The 22,318-nt window shown below is 35.5% G+C and overlaps 1 protein-coding gene and 1 non-coding gene across 4 annotated transcripts in view; one reads left to right on the forward strand and one right to left on the reverse strand.

Annotated features, from left to right (window-relative positions):
• MSH3 (mutS homolog 3) overlaps positions 1-22,318 on the forward strand; it is a 182,544-nt gene that overhangs the window by 90,368 nt on the left and 69,858 nt on the right. For all 3 annotated transcript variants that reach the window (XM_081503822.1, XM_081503823.1, XM_081503824.1), the window contains exons 14-17: positions 6,387-6,574; positions 7,473-7,641; positions 16,199-16,263; positions 19,148-19,264. In XM_081503822.1, the coding sequence (XP_081359948.1) occupies positions 6,387-6,574; positions 7,473-7,641; positions 16,199-16,263; positions 19,148-19,264 (539 nt within the window). The remainder of the gene's footprint in view (positions 1-6,386; positions 6,575-7,472; positions 7,642-16,198; positions 16,264-19,147; positions 19,265-22,318) is intronic.
• Positions 15,001-15,107, reverse strand: LOC145511744 (U6 spliceosomal RNA). Its single transcript, XR_014058125.1, has one exon. It is a non-coding gene; the product is annotated as a U6 spliceosomal RNA (small nuclear RNA).

Here is a 22,318-nt window from a genome sequence, read left to right on the forward strand (position 1 = left end):
ATAGGCTTTTCTCTAGTTGCCGCAAGTAGGGGCTAGTGTCTAGCTGCAGTGCTCAGGCTCGTCACTGCAGTGGCCTCTCTTGCTGCAGAGCACGGGCTCTAGGGCATGTGGGCTTCAGCAGTTGTGGTTCCCGGGCTCTAGAGCACAGGCTCAATAATTGTGGGGCTTGGGCTTAACTGCTCCACACCATGTGGGATCTTTTTGGATTAGAGATCGAACCCGTTTCTCTTGCATTGACGGGAGAACTCCTCACCACTGAGCCACCATGGAAGCCCAAGATTTATTTTTTTTTGATGTGTACTTTGTTTAAAGTCTTTATTAAATTTGTTACAATACTATTTTTATTTTATCTTTTGGTTTTGTGGCCATGAGGCATGTGAGATCTTAGCTCCCCAACCAGAGATCCAGCCCATACCCCCCGCCTTGGAAGGTGAAGTCTTAACCACTGGACTGCCAGGGAAGTTGCTGAGTTGCTCTTTTGCTCGCAAGAGTAGAGGCTGTTCTGGTAGTAGGAAGTATTATGGTTGACATTTTTGAGGTTACAGAATGGATGACATACCATCTGTTATTTTGTTTTTGACCTTGACCCAGTGGCTGATAATCCATGCTTGTTACCCTTCATCAAGCAGCAGATCTCTAAACACATTGCCTTCACTACTCAAAAGGATTCACTGACAGATGTTAGAGATTTTTGTTTTTCTCAAAAGGAGATAGGAGCAAAGCTGAAAAATTATCAATGGCTAATCAAAAGAGCTGAATCATAGTATCCATGGCATTAAGATGGCATCATCATTTATTACTGTGGTGATTTCTATTGTGCCTTCCTGCTTCTCTTTAAACTGTACTTTGATGTTTGGATTTCATAAAGTTTGTGTACTTATAAAAATTTAAAACTCTGATAAATGTCAGAATCTAATTTTTTTAACTGAGGTATAATTGATATACAATATTATTTTAGTTTCAGGTATATAACGTAAGGATTCAATATATATGCTTACCACAATAAGTCTCTAGTTAGCATCCTTTACTATATAAAGTTGCAAAGCTTTTTTGTTGTCTCTTGATGAGAGCTCTTAAGATCTACTCTTCAGCAACTTTCAAATATACACAATTCAGTATTAGTAACTGGCTGCCATGCCATTACATCACCAGGGCTTACTTAGTTTACAACCGGAAGTTTGTACCTTTTGACCATCTTCACCCATTTTGCCTACATAACCATGCTCCACAACCCCTAATATGTGCTGTATATCTATTAATTCAGGTTTTTTGTTTGGTTTTTTAGATTCCACATACAAGTGAGCTCATACAGAATAGAATCTAATTTCTTTTAAAAGTAACCTATATGCAGAACAGGAATGACTTTTTAGACTTTCAGCTTATACTGATGAAACTTGTGACTCACTCAGAAGTTGTTCCTTTATTGCTGTTTTAGTGTTTGTACAAGAATATGCCTAAGGATTGATTTGAAAAGTGAAGATTAGAAATGATTTGGTATAGACCAACTTTAGAAAGTCTGAATGCTTTAAACCACATTTTTATAGATTAGTTAGCTGGCTCTTGGAACATACCATCAAACACATGTCTATTCTTTATCATTAGATTACTCTAAATAAGCTTCTGCTGTATGCACCAAATGGTGAGTGATATCCTGGATACAGATTGTGCCAATTTTGTGAAATTCAGAAAATGTTAAGGAACACTGTTTGGATATTGTGGAAGTGGTAGGCCTAGGCCATCTGGCTGTGTGGAAAGTGCTGTGGAATAGGCACAAATAGGTATTTTTATGATGATAATAATAGAGGATACCAAGTGGGCCGACTCTGAAATAAAATAAACATTTCTTTTGATAGTAAGACTTCAAATTTATATCTTAGAAAATAGTGCTAGTGATAGGAGTTCACATTAACTGCTCAATAACTATAATAACTTTTGTAAGAAAATGATACATAGCTGCTAAGGGTGTAGCACTTAGTAAATGTTGAAAGGAGAGGGTTTCCAGACTTTTGTAGGTTTTATAGTTAATTTCTTAGCTAGACTGCTACAAGCCCAACTCCATGTTTTCAGTGTCGAGCTTAGGTTGGAGTTCTTCCAGTCCTGTGATGATCTGCCTCTGCACTTGCGCATGTGTTCTGAAGCTCTTCCACAGAGAAGCTTGCTGCCAGAAATGGGGTTGAACATGACTGACTTCAAGAGCAACTGTTTTACTTTTATTCTCAGCTTTCTTGTGACTCCATTGAGTCATTTTGCTTAAGAAATTTGAGAGCAGCCTGCGCTAGGCACTTAGGACTCGGTTGCAAGCACTTCTGGCTTTCACCTTATTTCTGTTGCTCACTTAAATTTGATATCGTGTCTAAGCATGAACAACCAATTACTTTTTTTTTTTTTTTTGCTTATCAAATTGCAATAATTATGAGATTATTATTCAGCAATTCTATTGAAAATGTTTATTTTTTGCCCTTTACCTTTATTAGAATATACCATTAAGTGACTCGAGGTCAATTCTAGACTATAAATTATTTCTAGGCTCCATATTTATACAAACAGTGCAGTTTCCTGTATGTATCTTTCTCAGTGAGCCACGGCCTTTCTGGAGATGAGGTGCTTTATGATACATTCTGAACTCACTGTTTGTTCATTTGAACCTAGCTTCTTTTTTTTTTGTATAGTTTTCTTCATTTCTTATAAGTAATTATCTTTCTAAATATGTTCTTAGCATTCATCCATTTTATGTATATACAAGTATATATACTATTTATGATATGTACTTACCATTAACTTAAACTTGCATTGTCCTCTCATCTCAAGGTATTCATTTTCATCAAATATTCTGTTCATTTCATGTTCTTGAGCATTCCTACCTCATCCAACCTGGACTTGTTGCCTGCTATACCTGTTGAATAGCTATCTTTTTAGATTTCCTTTATTTCCCTTGAATTGAATCTTCTGTTTTCTGTACTTCATGACTTCCCCTTGGTTTATTCCTTCATTTTGGTGGGGTACATTCTCTGGAAGCATCCTGAGAAAGGGTATTGCTGCTGCTGCTGCTGCTAAGTTGCTTCAGTCGTGTCTGACTCTATGCAACCCCATAGATGGCAGCCCACCAGGCTCCCCCGTCCCTGGGATTCCCCAAGCAAGAATGCTGGAGTGGGTTGCCATTTCTTTCTCCAATGCATGAAAGTGAAAAGTGAAAGTGAAGTCACTCAGTCATGTCCGATTCTTCGCGACCCCATGGACTGCAGCCTACCAGGGTCCGCCATCCCTGGGATTCTCCAGGCAAGAATACTGGAGTGGGTTGCCATTTGTTTCTCCAATGCATGAAAGTGAAAAGTGAAAGTGAAGTCGCTCAGTCGTGTCCGACTCTTTGAGACCCCATGGACTGCAGCCTACCAGGCTCCTCCGTCCATGGGATTTTCCAGGCAAAAATACTGGAGTGGGTTGCCATTGCCTAAGTTTTGAAACACTGATGTCTGGAAATGTCTTTGTTTTGCTCTCACATTTGATTGGTAGTTTAGTTGAGTATAAAATTCTAGGTTGTAAATTATTTTCCTTTAGAATTTTGTGCTTTTTCAACAGCCTCTACTGTTATTTTTAAACAGTCTGAAGTCATACTGGTTATGAAGTTATTTGTGTCATATTTTAGATTCCACATAAAAGTGATATCATAGGGTATTTGTCTTTCTCTTTCTGACTTACTTCACTTAGTATGATAGTCTCTAGATCCATCTATGTTGCTGCAAAGTGGCATTATTTCACTTTTTTTAATGGTAATTAGTATTTCATTGTATATATATGACATACCTCTGAATTATTTTTTTGATAATTTATCTCCTTTTATAGCTCTATTATTTGAGTTCTTGAATCTTCTGGACTGATTATTGATCTTTCTTCTGTGTTACCCATCTCTTTACCCTTTTGCTTTACTTTCTTGGAAATTTTATTACCTTGATTTTCTACCTCTTTTGTTAAATTTTTCATTTCTACTATGATAGTTCAATTTATGCAGTTTTTTGGTTGTTCTCTTGTTCTCTGAATGTTTCTTTTAAAATAATAACATACCATTCTTAATTCGTGATTCTCTGTTTATTTCAATATCCTCTATTTAACTGAGGATATTGTTAACATTTTCTTCTACTTGTATAGGTTCCATTCCTTCTGGTATTTGTTGGTTGATTAATTAGTTGTTTATTTTAGTGTTTACATTTCATGTTAGAATTTTTAATCTGATCATTTTTAAAGAGTAGGAAACTAAAACGCTGGTAGTAAGCTCTGCGTAGTTGGATGTGGCTTGCAGATTATGAGGTGAACTGTTGTGTGAACTCGGTGGTCCATTTATGGGGAGAATTCCTGCTATATGCTGTCTTTATAATTTTTCTCTTGGGCTTGTGAGATTCCTCAGGGACTCTTTCAGCTTTCTGACTGGCTAACAATGTTCTGTGAGCTCAGTGGGGACAGCTGGGAATCTCAGCATTCAGTTTGTAATCATTCTTTTAATCCTTTGCTTTTGGTGGTACTCGCATCCTTCACTGTGCCTGAAGCTGATTCAGATACCTATGTTTTACCTTCTCCAGAGACTAAAGCTACAGTTGACCCTTGAACAACATGAGTTTGAATTGTGCAACTCCTCTTACAGTAGTAGATTTGTTTCAGTAACTGTTTACTATAGTACTACGTGATCCATGATTGGTTGAATCCATGGATCTAGAAACACAGATATGAGGGCTGACTGTAGAGTTCTATTCCGAGTTTTGACTGTGTGGAGGGTCAGCATATCTAACCTCCACATTGTTCAAGGGTCCACTACAGTGTTTGTAGGGTCGGAAAATGGTGGCCCTTTAGTGACATGAAGAGGAATAGGGGATTGAGGGATTTAATTGCTGCATAAGTTACTTTTAGCCAATTGTTTCCTCCACTCAAATCCCCAGCTTCCACTTTCAAAGGTAATTTGTGCCCTCAATTCCTGAGTCTTAGGATTCTGGGTATAACTCAAGTTGAGTCCTAGTTTTCCTTATGGCCAGCTTAAGATTCAAATACCTAGAGTTTTCTAAATCAAATTACCGTTAGTCTGTTTACTTTGTAGCTTCTAAGAGATTATTGCTATTATTTTTTCTCTTAATTATTCTTGAAGTTTCATGTCTTTTAAAACAATCTTGGACTTATAGCTTCAAGACAGAGTGAAATTAGATGCACTTATTTAGCTCCCTTTTTTTAACCAAAGCTCCAAAACTATAAATTATTCACATTCATGTTACAAAATTACAACAGTATACAGGAGTATAAAATAAAGAGTAAAAAGTCTCCCTTTACCACCCTTTGGCATATCCACTATCCAGAGGTAACTAGAGAAAGTTAAATTATACTTGAACTTCTGTAGAATAACATATATAATTTAAAGAGTCACAAGTGAAATTTTACTGTCTAAAATACATATATGGTGTATAGTGTAAAAATATACTATATGCATTTAATATGTTGAAATTATGAGGTTCTGTATTAATCTGTACATTAGTATTTACAGATGTGTTAGTTTTTTAACTTATACTTGTACACTGAATGAATTTTTCCTAATATCTCAATTTCTCGATATTTGTTTTTTATTCATCTTTTTAATATTATTACCAAAACTACTACTATAAATATTCAGATACAAACATTTTTTTTACTACTTGTGAAAAATATTTTAAAATTCTTTAAAATGGAATTGTGTAGTCAAAGAGTGTTACACTTTGTATTATAAATATATGCCAAATTGCTCTTTAAGAAGGTTATGCCTCTACTAATAGTATGTAAAAGTGTCATTTTTCATACTGAGTGTGACTTGGCTCTTATCATACTTTTAAATCTTTGACATTCTGACGAGTGAAAAATGCTATTTTGTCATTTTAATCTGCTTGTCCTAATTATACGTGAGGTTAATTATGTGCTTATTGGACATTTTTTTTCTATGAGTTTATTCAGTTCATTTAGCCACTATTCTTTAAATTATTCATCTTTTCTATGTCAATTTGTAAAATCTCATTATACTTGAAAGAATTTTGACCTTTATGTCTTAAATATTTTGCAGATTTTCCCCAGAATTATTCTTTTTATTTGTGACATTGTTTACTGTATTTTTGTTATGTGATCAGCATATTTTAAAATGAAAAAATACTGAACAAGTATTGGTTTTCCTATCCTTGCCTCAAATTTTCTTTATAGCTTTACCTTATAAAGTACTTAAACTATTGATTTAACATTTAGGACATATCAACAATACTTTATTTCAGTTAACTCATTTATGCAATAAATTAAAAATGTTCTTTTATTCTAACTTTAAAAAGACCACTAACTGAATTTCATTTTCATGTATCTTATGCTATTTAGGTAAAAGGTATTTCTCTTTTCAGTGTTCTACGCAAGAGTTCTTCCTGATTGTCAAAACCCTGTATCACTTGAAGTCAGAATTTCAAGCACTAATACCTGCTGTGAATTCCCATGTTGAGTCAGAGTTGCTCCAGACATTTATTTTAGAAATTCCTGAACTCCTCAGTCCAGTGGAGCATTACTTAAAGATACTCAATGAACAAGCTGCCAAGTAAGTAGCAGACCTTTAGTTCTTCCTTTCTAGTAGTGAAAGTAATGTATTTACCATTTGAAATGTGGATACTTAAGATTCCCTTAGAATTAATAGTAGAAGTTGCATATATAACTAGAAATGTAATTGAATACTAAAGGCTCTGTATTACAGCTGGAAATAACCCTTGGCATTTAGGCAGTTCCATCATACAGAACAAATATGGTATTTCTTCAGGTATCAGATGATGAAGTCCAGGCTGAGCAAGTAGTAGCAGTTTATTAATCCAAAACTAGATGGCAGATGGCATCTTGTGCTTATTTGCTAGGTAACCAGGGATGGTCTGCTTTATATGTAGAAAATGCATAAGTAAAGTTATCCTTTAAGGGGTAGTCATTTTACATTTTATCCCACAAGGAACTTTATGTATAAGAAAAAAGATTTGACAGTATTTTCATTTATGTTTATTTTCTGAACATTCAACAAATGTTGAATTTCATCTCTTGGTTTCATCATGACAATCATGAACTTCTGAAATGAAAGTGATGTTAGGGTAATTTCATCTGTCTTCAAAGAAATTAATAAACCTACCCATAAATATTTAGTGGAAGAGCTGTAATTAGAATTTTGTTCTCCTGACTTCCCACCCTTTGGTCTTTCATTATGTTTTTTTAAAAATATTTATTTATTTGGCCATGCCAGGTCTTAGTTGTGGCATGCAGGCTCTTTTAGTTGAAGCTTGTGGGATCTGGTTCCCTGATCGGGGATCGAGCACTGGACCCCCTGCACTGGGAGCATGGAGTCTTAGCCAGAAGCCCACCAGGGAAGTCCCTTTCATTATGTTTTGAAAAACAATTGATAATTAGTATAAGTAATATGCTTAAATATATGTATTTGCATTTTTTTCAATTCTTTTTAGGATTGGGGATAAAACTGAATTATTCAAAGACCTTTCTGACTTCCCTTTAATAAAAAAGAGGAAGGATGAAATTCAAGATGTTACTAACAAGATCCAAACACATTTGCAAGAAATACGAAAAATACTAAAAAATCCTTCTGTACAATATGTGACTGTATCAGGACAAGAGGTAATATTGAAATACTTTTACGTTAATTTTCCTCAATTGGGAAAGCTATTTTAAAGTGTAAATAAATATCTGATGATAGGGTGAAAGTTTTTTTTTTTTTTTTTTTAGATTTTCTGTTTTATTCTTTGGAAATATATTGTAATACCTTGTTTTGATAAAAACTTTCCTTTAATGGCAGTATTTTGTTTGCTTATTTACTTTAGTTTCTCGGTAAAATCATGGACCTTAATGTTACATGTGTTTTAGTATTATCTATTGAAATTATATTATAGGAAACCTTGACTATGGTAAATAATAACTTTAAATAATTCATTTACTCTAGAAGAGAGAAGTTAGTCTTTGACTCCTAGTTTGCAGATGATAAATGATACAAAGTGAACCATCTACACTAATTGGATCATATAGTAATTAAATGACAAGGCTTCTATTTGAAGGAGTATAGCTGCTAAAAAAAAAAAAAAAAAAAAACAGAAAAACAAAACTATACCAAACACCTATATTTTGTGAATCTTCCATAAGATTATGGTGCTGTGTAGAATGTGTTTTTTAGTATGTGTATGTCTGTTTAAAGTTTGATATTAGTATCTGAATGAGAACTAGGAAGAAGTACATTTTTCAAATTGTGGCTATAACCATTGGTCCTATTCTCAGTCTTGAGGTATTGCTACTTCTACATCTTATGTTTAATAAAATATAAAGATTCCAACTTAGGCAATCTGAAAAATTCTATTTGTTTAAATAGCAAATTAGGAAATTTGTGAATAGTTTCTATGGGATGAACATTTCATTCAGAATTTTAAAAAATAGATATTTTTCTAATGGGGAAAAACTTAATTTTAGATCAGTTTTAAACATATTTGCATTGCTTTATTTAGCCAAAAGTGTGTTAATTTGTATGATTATTTGAAAGAAGACACTCTATAATAAATTATAATCTTTACTTTTTATTAAAATGTTTATTAATTTAATAGACTATTGATTAAGTCAGCCTGTCTTCTATACTAAAATTAAGATGTTGTACACATTTCATAATGCATTCAAAATAGAACTCTATATAACAAAAAAATGATTTAATAATGTGTATAGTTATTCTCACTCCTCCCCTGAACCAGCAAATAACAAATAATTAATTTTGTCTGTTGGTTTCCCTATATAATTCAGTTCAGTTCAGTTCAGTCACTCAGTCATGTCTGACTCTGTGACACCATGAACTACAGCATACCAGGCCTCCCTGTGCATCACCAACTCCTGGAGCTTACCCAAACTCATGTCCATTAGTCGGTGATGCCATCCAATCATCTCATCCTCTGTCGTCCCCTTCTCCTCCTGCTCTCAATCTTTCCCAGTATCAGGGTCTTTTAAAATGAGTCAGCTCTTCGCATCAGGTGGTCAAAGTATTGGAGTTTCAGCTTCAACATCAGTCCTTCCAAAGAACACCTAGGATTGATCACCTTTAGGATGGACTGGTTGGATCTCCTTGCAGTCCAAGGGACTCTCAAGAGTCTTCTCCAACACCACAGTTCAAAAGCATCAATTTTTCGGCACTCAGCTTTCTTTATAGTCCAACTGTCACATCCATACATGACTGCTGGCAAAACCGTAGCCTTGCCTAGATGGACCTTTGCTGACAAAGTAATGTCTCTGCTTTTTAATGTGCTGTCTATGTTGGTCATAACTTTCCTTTCAAGGAGTAAGCGTCTTTTAATTTCATGGCTGCAATCACGATCTGCAGTGATTTTGGAGCCCGAAAAGATAAAGTCAGCCACTGTTTCCTCTCTTTCCCCATCTATTTGCCATGAAGTGATGGGACCAGATACCATGATCTTAGTTTTCTGAAGATTGAGCTTTAAGCCAACTTTTTCACTCTCCTCTTTCACTTTCATCAAGAGGCTCTTTAGTTCTTCTTCACTTTGTGCCATAAGGGTGGTGTCATCTGCATAGCTGAGGTTATTGATATTTCTCCCAGCAATCTTGATTCCAGCTTGTGCTTCATCCAACCCAGCGTTTCTCTTGATGTACTCTGCATATAAGTTAAATAAGCAGGGTGACAATATACAGCCTTGACGTACTCCTTTTCCTAACTGTTGCTTCCTGATCTGCATACAGATTTCTCAAGAGGCAGGTCAGGTGGTCTGGTATTCGCATCTCTTGAAGAATTTTCCACTGTTTATTGTGATCCACACAGTCAAAGGCTTTGGCATAGTCAATAAAGCAGAAATAGATGTTTTTCTGGAACTCTCTTACTTTTCTGATGATCAGCAGATGTTGGCAATTTGATCTCTGGTTCCTTGGCCTTTTCTAAAGCCAACTTGAACATCTAGAAGTTCACGGTTCACATATTGCTGAAGCCTGGCTTGAAGAATTTTGAGCATTACTTTACTAGCATGTGAGATGAGTGCAATTGTGTGGTAGTTTGAGCATTCTTTGGCTTTGCCTTTCTTTGGGATTGGAACGAAAACCAACCTTTTCCAGTCGTGTGGCCACTGCTGAGTTTTCCAGATTTGCTGGCATATCGAGTGCAGCACTTTCACAGCATCATCTTTGAGGATTTGAAATAGCTCAACTGGAATTCCATCACCTCCACTAGCTTTGTTCGTAATGATGCTTCCTAAGGCCCACTTGACTTCACATTCCAGGATGTCTGGCTCTAGGTGAGTGATCACACCATGGTGATTATCTGGGTCATGAAGATCTTTTTTGTACAGTTCTTCTGTGTATTCTTGCCACCTCTTCTTAATATCTTCTGCTTCTGTTAGGTCCATACCAATTCTGTCCTTTATTGAACCCATCTTTGCATGAAATGTTCCCTTGGTATCTCTAATTTTCTTGAAGAGATCTCTAGTCTTTCCCATTCTGTTGTTTTCCTCTATTTCTTTGCATTGATCGCTGAGGAAGGCTTTCTTATCTCTCCTTGCTATTCTTTGGAACTCTGCATTCAGATGGGAATATCTTCCCTTTTCTCCTTTACTTTTTGCTTCTCTTCTTTTCACAGCCGTTTGTAAGGCCTCCTCAGACAGCCATTTTGCTTTTTTGCATTTCTTTTTCTTGGGGATGGTCCTGATCCCTGTATCCTATACAATGTCATGAACCTCCGTCCATAGTTCATCCAGCACTCTATCAGATCTAATCCCTTGAATCTATTTGTCACTTCCACTGTATAATCGTAAGGGATTTGATATGGGTCATACCTGAATGGTCTAGTGGTTATCCCTACTTTCTTTAATTTAAGTCTGAATTTGGCAATAAGAAGTTCATCATCTGAGCCACAGTCAGTTCCCAGTCTTGTTTTTGCTGACTGTATAGAGCTTCTCCATCTTTGGCTGCAAAGAATATAATCAATCTGATTTAGATGTTGACCATCTGGTGATGTCCATGTGTAGAGTCTTCTCTTGTATTGTTGGAAGAGGGTGTTTGCTATGACCAGTGCGTTCTCTTGGCAAAACTCTACTAGCCTTTGCCCTGCATCATTCTGTACTCCAAGGCCAAATTTGCCTGTTGCTCCAGGTGTTTCTTGACTTCCTACTTTTGCATTCCAGTCCTCTATAATGAAAAGGACATCTTTCTTGGGTGTTAGTTCTAAAAGGTCTTGTAGGTCTTCATAGAACCATTCAGCTTCTTCAGCATTACTGATCCGGGCATAGACTTGGATTACCGTGATATTGAATGGTTTGTCTTGGAAACAAACAGAGATCATTCTGTCGTTTTTGAGATTGCATCCAAGTTCTGCATTTTGGACTCTTTTGTTGACTATGATGGCTACTCCATTTCTTCTAAGGGATTCCTGCCCACAGTAACAGATATAATGGTCATCTGAGTTAAATTTCACCTATTCCAGTCCACCTTAGTTTGCTGAATGTCGATGTTTACACTTGCCACCTCCTGTTTGACCACTTCCAATTTGCCTTGATTCATGGACCTAACATACCAGGTTCCTATGCAGTATTCCTCTTTACAGCATCAGACTATATAATTATGATCTTGCAAAGTGACACGTGACCTCAGCGCCATAGTTTTGGTCTATTTGTTGGAAATGAGATGATCAAAGTTGCTTAATATATTAATGAAAATGTGTAGTAGAAAAGTGGTTACCTGGTATTATAGTGGTGAAAGCTGCCGGTTCTACTGCTTACATGCTCTGTGATCATGGAAGAGTCACCTCTGAAGTGAGACTACTACAAAGACCAAATGAGTTAAAAAGCAGGAAAGTACTTTCTAATCATAAAGCCCTTTGCTCATATTATTCATTTAATAATAGTAATATAGTTACCATTTGTTGTGCACTTGTGGAAGTTCAGAATGGTGCTAAGTGCTTTACTTATGGAATCCTTGTAACAACACAAAAGGATTTTTTCCAGTTTTTCAGGAAAGAAAACTGAGACTTGGCATAGTATAGTGAGATAAGTTGCCCAAGTTTGAAGCTAATTTCCAGCCCAGGTCTGCCTGATTCTGATTTTTATACCATGTTGTCATTTCATTCGGCTCACAGTGTTAACACAAGGGATTATCAACATCATAGATTTTATTTGATAAAATCCAGACATTTTAGAGCTTGGACTATTCAGATTAAAATAAAACATAAGGTTTTGAAAGACAGCCCTAGATTCAGTTAGAGTTTTAAAGTTAAAATGGGGAAAACTTATCTAAAATTTGTAAGGGATAGTAGATTAGCATTGACAGTATAGCATTGACATTTAAGAAAAACCACAGCATGGAGATCAAGTAATTGGATTACAAAGGATTATCAAGGAAGGTAAATTATCTAATTATTTTTAACTTTTACTAAGTTAAGGTGATGAGGTTGAGAGAAGAATTTTTTAGTTTTTAACAAAAGGATAGATTCTTGTTTTTTTTTTTTAAACCTCTAAAATCTTGATAGTACTTCATTCTATTGAATGTGTGCTCAGTTGTGTCTGACTCTTTGCAACCCTATGGACTGTAGCCTGTCAGGCTTCTCTATCCATGGGATTTTCCAGGTGAGAAAACTGGAGTGGGTTACCATTTCCTTCTCCATAGTAGTTCATTGTAGAATCACTTTTATAACATTTTTTGGGGGGAATTAGTGATGCTGTTCATTCAAACATCAAATAAAGTCTAAATAGCCAGCATTGTTATAATCAAATTCTGTTTAAATATTTGTACTAAAGCTATCAGCAAAATTTAGAGATATTTAAAGGAGTAAAACAGACTCCATTAAATATGATTACCTCTGAGAAGTGAAGGAACTGGGAGGGAAAACTCTTATATTTTGTGCTTCTTATTTTATATCCTTCTGTTCTAGCTGAAAGCTTATTTCCATGCATATAACTTTTGTAATATATGTTTAAAAACCTGTTATGATAGCCCTGTGTGGTACGTGAGTTTGCTGGTAAAAATAAACTGTCACACCAGTGTTACTTTTTGCTCTATTCATTTTTTTCACTTTGTTCCCAGTGTTTATGCACTCATGAGAATACTAAGCCTTACTGACTCGGGGAAATTATTGTGTCTCACTCTGACAGTATTCCTGAAGAAGGGAATGGCAACTCACCCCAGTATTCTTGGCCTGGAGAATCCCCTGGACAGAGGAGCCTGGCAGGCTAGAGTCCACGGGGTGGCAAAGACGGGGTGGCAAAGAGTCTGACACAACTGAGTGACTGTCACACCTTCATCTGACAGTATTGGTTTAAAAAATAGTGAAAGAAAAAAATCCTGTAAAGAAAATAATGAAAGCAGAAACTTACATAGCTTTACATAGTTCATTGTTTCTGTGATAGTGTCTCTCATGTTTTATGTGTGGAGAGAATTATATCTCAACACTGAATCAAATATGAATAGGCATGGGGGCATACTTAGATTTGGGACAGTTTTGATTAGTAGTTTTCTTAAGGGAAAAGGAAATAAATATTATTGGAACATCTTTAGAAAAAAATTATTAATTCACCGCATGCAGCATATCCAGATATCTGCTTAGCATGATTGAGACATGAAAAGCAATCTGTTATATCTTACACCTAAATAAAAAGTATTTGTGAATTCCTAAGAAACAGTGAGAAAGAGGGGAGAATAGGAGCGGGTGAAGTGTGGCCTTGGAGAGAACAGAGAGCAGTTTCTGGGATGAATGAAGAATTTCAGCAAACTTAACAATGATTCCAGCCCACTGATTCCATGGGCCATAGCTTGAGTAACAATATCTGACGTTTAACCAAGACAGAACTGGATCCCAGCATAAGAATATGAGAGATTGTTAGAGTGAATCTGGACAGATTTTTCACATCAACACCTAAGAAACAAAGTCACAAACCATAGAGCAAGGAAAGTTTCTATGAGAACTCTCTAAAATTTATGAAATACATGTTAATTTCCAATTTTTGTTAGTTTCCTTGAGCAATAAAGTCTCTAAACAAAAGGCTTGTCTGCTCATCCTTAGAATGTTCGTGAAAAGAAATAGAAAATTTCCTATCCCATAACTCGGGTAGAACAGAGAAAAATTGCTAGTTGGTGACAATGCTGAGGAGAAACACAGGACCAGCACCTGAGAAAGTGACCCCAGGAATTTAACAAACAGGAGGCCCACGTGGCTTTTCTGATTCTCAGTCTGTTTTCCATCCAGTATTGACTCTGTTAGTGGCTTGCTTGAGGAGCTGTGGTCCTTAGAGGAGACCCTGGATACTTACAGATTGAACAGTTATGGTCTAAATCAGCGGTCCCAACCTTTGGCACTAGGGACCAGTTTTGTTGAAGACAATTTTTCCATGAACCCAGGGTAGTGGGTGGTGGGTGATGGTTTCAGGGTGATTCAAGTGCATTACATTTATTGTGCACTTTATTTCTGTCACTAATACATTAACTCTACCTCAGATCATCAGGCATTAGATCCTGAAGGTTGAGGACCCCTGGTCTAAACTATTCCCAGGGTGCTCCAAAGGAGTGTGACCAGTGGCAGTTAGTAATGTGTATAGGGCATGGATTTGAATTCACAGCTGCCATGCTGCATGGTTATGGTGGATAACTTAAGTCCACTATTCTAGCTGGCTGCCCAGAGACTTCATTGAGGCAGTTTTAGCTTCTTTTCAAAATTTCCACCATCATCTAGGCAGTAATTTCTGTGGAGCTCTGTGTTATATGTATTATTCCCAAATGTTAGTAGTCTACTGTGGTCCTGAATTTTGCTGTTTGCCTTTGGCTTAACTCCTCCCACAATTATTTTATAAAAACACCAATATGTTTCTCACAGAAGATGTCAAAATATTTAAGCAGAATATTTTTTAACATACTCTTAGAGAGATTTTATCTTTCTCATTAGTGATATTTATTTTGTTATTGTTTCCCCCCTCAGTTACTTTTTTTTTAGCCAAAGGAGAGACTTTTTTTTTTTTTTTTTTTAATATGGAACGCTTCACGAATTTGCGTGTCATCCTTGCGCAGGGGCCATGCTAATCTTCTCTGTATCGTTCCAATTTTAGTATATGTGCTGCCGAAGCGAGCACAAGGAGAGACTTTTTAAAACTCTTTTCTTTAACTGGATATGTCAGATTTGAAATTGTATTAATTTCCTCTATACAAGAGGACATCGATAGTTGCAAAATCATTGCTAAGGATAAAAATTCTTACAATTAACTGTTGATTCCAATTATAATGAATATAAAAGCTAAAGTGTTTCTATTAACAGAAAAGTAAACTCAAAAGCCAGGCTGATACTATTAATAATATGCATGTTATAAATACCTAAATGTTATAAAACATATGTGACAAAGTTCCTGTAGTCATCTCAAAATTAATGGCAACCTCAGAATTTCTGGGTCCCATCCCATACAAAATAGGTGTATCTTAATTTAAATGAAATATTAAATTTCACTGTAATAATACAGAAATGTGAGCAGGAAGAGGAGATGATATATAATTCATGCGAAAAATGGAAGGTGTGATGGAAGTAGTGATTTCATTTACTTCTTGGCTGATTTCAGAAAAGCTTGTAGAGTACAGTTGAATCTGTAATAGTTCATATAGATGAAAACTTAAAGAAAATACTCATGTGAAGAACTCTCTTCCTTAATTGCTGAGGGGTTAATTGCTGTGTGATGATACTTTTAAAGGACTTAGGTTTCTTGGATAAAAGCTATTATAATAAATCCTCTTCTGTTCACAATCAGGGATTGGCCATATCTCAAACTGATCTAAAGTCTAATAATAAAATATTTAAAAATTTTATGTATTTAGAGGTTCAGTCTTATTACTGAGTCATAGAATTCTTAAGATAAATGCTACTAATAAATGAATGAAAAAGGTCAATGAAAAATCACCATTTGTAGTATGAACATAACAGTGTTACTGGTATTAAATCATCAGGTTATATTTTTTATTGCAACCTTTTTGCTCAGTACAAATTGTACTTTTTCCTAAGTGTTGAAACCCTAATTATTTGGTTGTACAATAATGAATTCTCCCAATAACAGTGCTAGATTTATTTTGAATGTTTAGAATAATATTTGCCTGACTATCACAGCACAATTTTGTGGAAGATTTAAAAATATAATAGCTAATCATTTAAATATCTAACCTTTCTTTGTATTTATTTTAGTTTATGATTGAAGTAAAGAATTCTGCTGTATCTTGTATACCAACTGATTGGATTAAGGTTGGAAGGTAAGTTTAAAAACACATGTTTTTTATTATTCATGTGGATTATAATAATAAATTACCTTAATGCTTCTGGACTGTTAAAACCACATCCTGGACATTAAAAGCAATTCTTGCCCTTCAGTTTCCTTGTGGAACTTTTAATTAGAGAAATAATTATCTTAAACTCTTTTAATCATTGATTTTTAAACATTTTGTCCAAAAGGTATCTTATTTGTATATATTTGTTTTCTTGTTTTGTGAATTACTATTTTATCCTTATACCTCAGAGTACACTTTAAACACATGGAAAGAGAAAGTTGCAGAACCTTCAATTATAAGATTAATTTGGTTGCTTGAACTTCTTGATGAATGCTATACCTGACATTTCTTTTAAGAAGCTGACATTTCATTTTCTGCCTCACTGGGCTCTGCCTTTCTTTATTCTTAATGTTTTCCATGGCACATGGTCATACTAGTTCTTTACATGTTCTTTTTTAAAATTGTGTCTTGAATTCATGAAAATAATTAATCAGAAACAAAATTAGAGAACCACAATGAGACCCTGCCTTTTCTTCTTGGTTAGGCATTAATCCTCAAGAGGTGACTCATTAAAGAAGTGGTTTTAGAGAAATTTATTTCCTCTTGTGAGTGGTACTGTTTCTGAAATATTTATTACTACTGTTAGTATGTTTGCATCAACTTGAGATGAAAATGTTACATTTGCCTAAGATAGTAGAATAGGGACTAGTAGCTGGTGATGCTATGAAGGAATGCTACGTTAAGAGTGGAAGGAAATTTTGACATGATTTTGACATGATGTGTGAATGATTATTGATTTATTATTTTAATAAAAAACCCTGTTATCCATGGCCACTATCAAAGGATCCTGAAAGCATAATCATGGGTTTCTTTAGCTCTAATACTGTCCTTTTTTTTTTTTTTACCAGAAGCTGTAATTGAGCTTCAGATATTGTTGATTTTAGCGAATGTTTTCTTCTTCTGCAGGCATTCTTTCCTTTATCTATTTTTGTCCTGTAGTACAGCTAATGAATGGTAATACACTTTATGAAGAGAAATTACTAGAAATCATGTTAATTTGTCTAGAACAACCACTGAAATGTCTCACTAAATGGGTTTTGTCAGAAGAGAAAGTTATGATTAATAAGTTTGCATAGAAATCTAGATAACATACTTTAAAAGCAATAAGCAAGGCATAAATCAATACCAGCATCTTTTGAACATTTCAGTGATGTAAATTGAATGAATAAATGTGGTTGGGAAGGTATTTTTTTTCTGTTAGCCACCAGAACCTTGACAGGAGTAAGTTAAAATATCATTAGTCAGATTTTGAATGCAAAAGGCTCATTTTCAGTAACTTGCCAATTAAAGATAATTGTGACCATGTATTAACAGGAGTGAGTGTGCAAACAGAGATCAGAGTACACTCTGTCATCACCTACCTATCACGCCACCTTGACCTTTTCTTCTTAAAGTTTCCGTCATAGTAATAACATCAATAAGCAGTAATCACTACCACAGTGGAATGGCTCCTAACATTGAGTTCAGTTCAGTTCATATGCTCAGTTGTGTCTGACTCTTTGCGACCCCATGAACTGCAGCTCGCCAGGCTTCCCTGTCCATCACCAACTGCCAGAAGTAGCTCAAACTCATGTCCATTGAGTTGGTGATGCCATCCAACCATCACATCCTCTGTCATCCACTTTTCCTCCCACCTTCAATCTTTCCTAGCATCAGGGTCTTTTCTAATGAGTCAGTTCTTTGCATCAGGTGTCCAAAGTGTTGGAGCTTCAGCATCAGTCCGTCCAATGAACGTTCAGGATTGATTTCCTTTAGGAAATCATTGAGTACTATTAACATAATTACTCTGCTGAGCACTATCTGATCCTCTCAACAGTACTTATGGGTTTCCCTGGTGACTTAGATGGTAAAGAATCTGCTTGCAGTGGAGGAGATACTGGTTCAATCCCTGGGTCGGGAGGATCCTCTGGAGAAGGGAATGGCTACCCACTCTAGTATTCTTACCTGAAGAATTTCATGGACAGAGGAGCCTGGTGGGCTACAGTCCATGGGAAGATTGGACGTGACTGCGCGAGTAACACTTTCACTTTTCATGAGGTAGATAACTATTGTTATCCCCATTTGATAGGTGAGGAGAGTTTTTAGTTTAGACAAAATCAGTTTTATTGGCCCAGAGTCACATAGATAGCAAGTAAGTGACAGAGTTGGAATCTTACAGTGGATTCTCTGACTGGGGACCCATAGTTCTGTAGCGTCTTGATGAGGAAGCAGAGATTGTATGCAAGCTCAGAAGAGGAGTACATGATATTTCTTCCCATCCAGGGTCACTGTGAATCTGCAGTTGGATCATGAACCTTTCTTTGATTGCCTCCTGCATTGCTGTTCATTGTAATGCTTTTTTTTAAATTGAAATACTTTAATCAAAAAAGTATAAACAAAAACGTATAAAATATAAAAAATGATATGACCTTCACCAATATATCCAAATCTCTGATTTGTTAGGACTTAACTTTGTTATATTTGCTTCTGATCTTTTTTTTTTTAAACCAAACATTTTCATTTTGTATAATTTATAGACGAAACCTCTTATGAAACAGAAATTTTAAACTTTGATATTTGTCATATGGATATAACTTGAATTTTGAAAGCTTCCTAAACAAAGTCCTCTGAACTTCAAATACTTTATTTACAATAAAGATCTTTGAAATCAATAAAGTTCAGGATCATAATTAAAGAATGTTCTCTCTTTACAGCTATTTACTTTCAAGGTTCATCAGAGAATAATAACTACTTTAATTTTCTGAAGTGATGGCATTACTGACTTCTTAGTAACCTTGATTTTCTATTTATGTTTTTTCTCCTCTTCTAGCACAAAAGCTGTGAGCCGCTTTCACTCTCCTTTTATTGTAGAAAATTACAGACATCTGAATCAGCTCCGGGAGCAGCTAGTCCTTGACTGCAGTGCTGAATGGCTTGCTTTTCTAGAGTGAGTTTACAATGAAAAATATAATCTGACTTTTTGCTATGAGAAATAGACCGGAAAATCTTTACACCAAAAAGAAAAGTAGAGATTACTGCTTGTGACCTGCCGTAAAATAGTTGAGTACTATTTTTAATCTATTGAAATGTAAGCTCATCTTAGTCTTTGGTAAGAGACCAAATATACATTTTGTTACTGTACTAACATTTTGTTGCTAAGGATGTTTAGTAATATCACTTTGAAATTATACCTTGCATTTTGTTTACTTTTCTTATATAAAGGCTTAACATTTTCAGAGTTGGACAAGTATGGGTTAGTTATTTTATTGCATTGGCCAAAAAGTTTATTGTTACAGGAAACAAAGTCTGTATGATGTTACAGGAGAACTCGAATGATCTTTTTGGCCAACCCACTATCGGCATTTAATTTTTTTCTTATATTTTTGCATCCTTTACCTATTTGCCCCTACTTTGTATCTTGAAAAAATTCAAATCTGTGGGAAGTTGAAATGATGATCTCTGTACTCTTTACCTAGGTTTATTTAAAGTGTTAAGATTTTACTACATTTGTGTTACATCTCCCTCAAACTTTTTTTTTCTGAAACATTTTAAAGTAAGTTTTAGACATAATACTTTGCCCCTAAATACTTAAGCATACATCTTCTAAAAATAAGGACATTTGCTATATAATTTTGCTACCACTATTATACCTAAGAAACTTTAGTTGTTGTTCAGTTGCCCAGTCGTGTCTGATTCTTTGCAACCCATGGACTGCAGCTACTAAGTTAAATATTAAATTGTCTCAATTCCTCTTCTCCCCATATTTTTATTATTTTTATTTTTTTATTGAAGTTGATTGATTTACAGTTGATTTACAGAGTTATGCCAAACTCTGCTGTATATAGTACAGTAACCCAGTTACATACATATAGACATTCCTTTTTTATATTCTTTTCCATTGTGGTTTATCATAGGATATTGAATACATTTCCCTGTGCTATACAGTAGGACCTTATTGCTTACTCATCTGTATATAATAGTTTGTATCTGGTAATCCTCAGCTCCCAGTCCTTCCCTCCCTCAGCCCCCTCCTCCTTGGCAACCACAAGTCTTTTCTCCATGACTGTGATTTCCCCTCCTCCCATATTTAAAAAAAAACTTTCACATGTTGCATTTGTTTATTAAGTTTCATTAGTGTATTTTAATCTAGAATAGCCCTCTACCTTTATATTATGAAATTTAGAGGGGAGGCATCCATGCTGTTGTCTAAAAGAATGTCTCATTTTGGATTTATTAACAGTCACATGTTCATCTTTATAGTTTTAAGTTGGTGGTGTTCTGATAAATGGTGAATAGCCAGCTCTCTGGAGAGTGCTAGTGTGTATTTGATTTCTGTGATGTTACTACACCCACCAGGACCGATTGCAAGCTCCTGCTGGCCTGGATTGGAAAGAGATGTGTACACAGTTGACTTTCATGAATCCATAGGAGCCAGCTCCAGACCACCAGTCACCTAAGCACTTTGTTTATTAGCTCATTTTGCTTCACAAGAGCCCTAAGAGTGAAATATTATTATCATCCCCAATTTACAAATGAATAAGGGGAGCGACAGAAATAAAGAATAAGTTGCCCACAATAAGACTGTAACCCAGATTCAACCCAGGGTGTCTGGTGGTAGGGCGTGTGCCTTATACTGTCAGGCTGTTGAGCCCGCCTGTGATGAATCAATCCATGGGCATCACTGGGAAATCTCTCAGTCTTGCTCTTTAAAAATTTAAACAGTATATTCAGTGTAGTCTTCAGAGAACTTCTTTCCATTTAAAGTAACAACTCTGACAAGTGCAAAAAGAGGAACAAAAAAGATAATATGTGACAGTTTTTAAAAGGTAGTAGGTTGGTACCATCTCTTGTTGCCCAGAGGAGTTTTGAATTACAGGATCAGAAAGAGATTTCAGTACACTTACCCTGAATCTTTTGAGATTATCTTGACTCTGAGTCTTGAATCTGGGGATAGAAATTTGGTCTACTCACTTCCTTTTCCAACTTACTTTCAATTACCCTTGCTAAGGGTTTTCAGGGCTCTTGAGTTTTTGTTTTCCTGATTTTCCCCTTAGTGATAACACTGAGAACATGAAAATTGGACTAATATTTTCCCTTTCAAGCTTCAGGGACTGTATTCTAGGGTCCTGGGATTCGATGAGGTTGTTCGTCTTCACTGTCTGCATAGTGTATGTGATTTTATAGGTCTGGGTTATGTTCTTTCATGGTTCTAGAGTAGAGAAAGTTCAGATCTCCCAGGGTAAAGATTTTGGCACTATCCTGATTCTTTATTCCTTTTTTCCCCTTTATCTGTTATCAAATTCCTGTTTGTCTTTTTTCTCTTTGAAACATCTCTTTGATTTGCCCCTTCCTCTCCTGTCCTCTTCTCACACCCTGCCATTCTCACTGTGCCAGCCCTCTGCCTGGGCCCTTCTACCCCATTAACCCAGGAGAATCCTGCTGTCATCATACGGTGGCTTGGCTGGAGTTGGGAGCTGCTGAGAGTAAGCTAACATTAAATAAAACATCACAGAATATGATATGATATGTTGCTAAGTAAAAAAAGGATGAAAAGTATTAAAAATGTGATGTCAGTTCTGTATGTGTAAATTCACATACATGCACAGTATACACATTCACAGTATACACATTTTTGTATTTTAAAATATTAAATATGTATGCTGTTATTAATATGCTTATTGGCCATATATATATAAATAACTTCAAATATTAACAGTAATTCTGGAGGGTGAGATTACTGGAAGTTTAATGTACTTTGCAGATCCATGATATCAAAAGTTTCTGTAATATACATGTATTACTTTCAAACAGAAAAATATAAATTTTTTTATCTAAAGAAAGAATATTGGCTAAAATTTAGCTACAACATTTGCAGCTAGAGCCCCCACTTGACAACAGCATTGATTGTTAGACATACTATTTATTGAGGTGCCAGATGATGTGAATATAATGTCATTTCACAAATGATTAACCTCATTGAACCTGACACCAGAGGATTGAA

The sequence above is a fragment of the Giraffa tippelskirchi genome, chromosome 6 (genome assembly GCF_054371585.1).
Source record: "Giraffa tippelskirchi isolate mGirTip1 chromosome 6, T2T-mGirTip1v1.2.pri, whole genome shotgun sequence".
Lineage (NCBI taxonomy): Eukaryota > Metazoa > Chordata > Mammalia > Artiodactyla > Giraffidae > Giraffa > Giraffa tippelskirchi.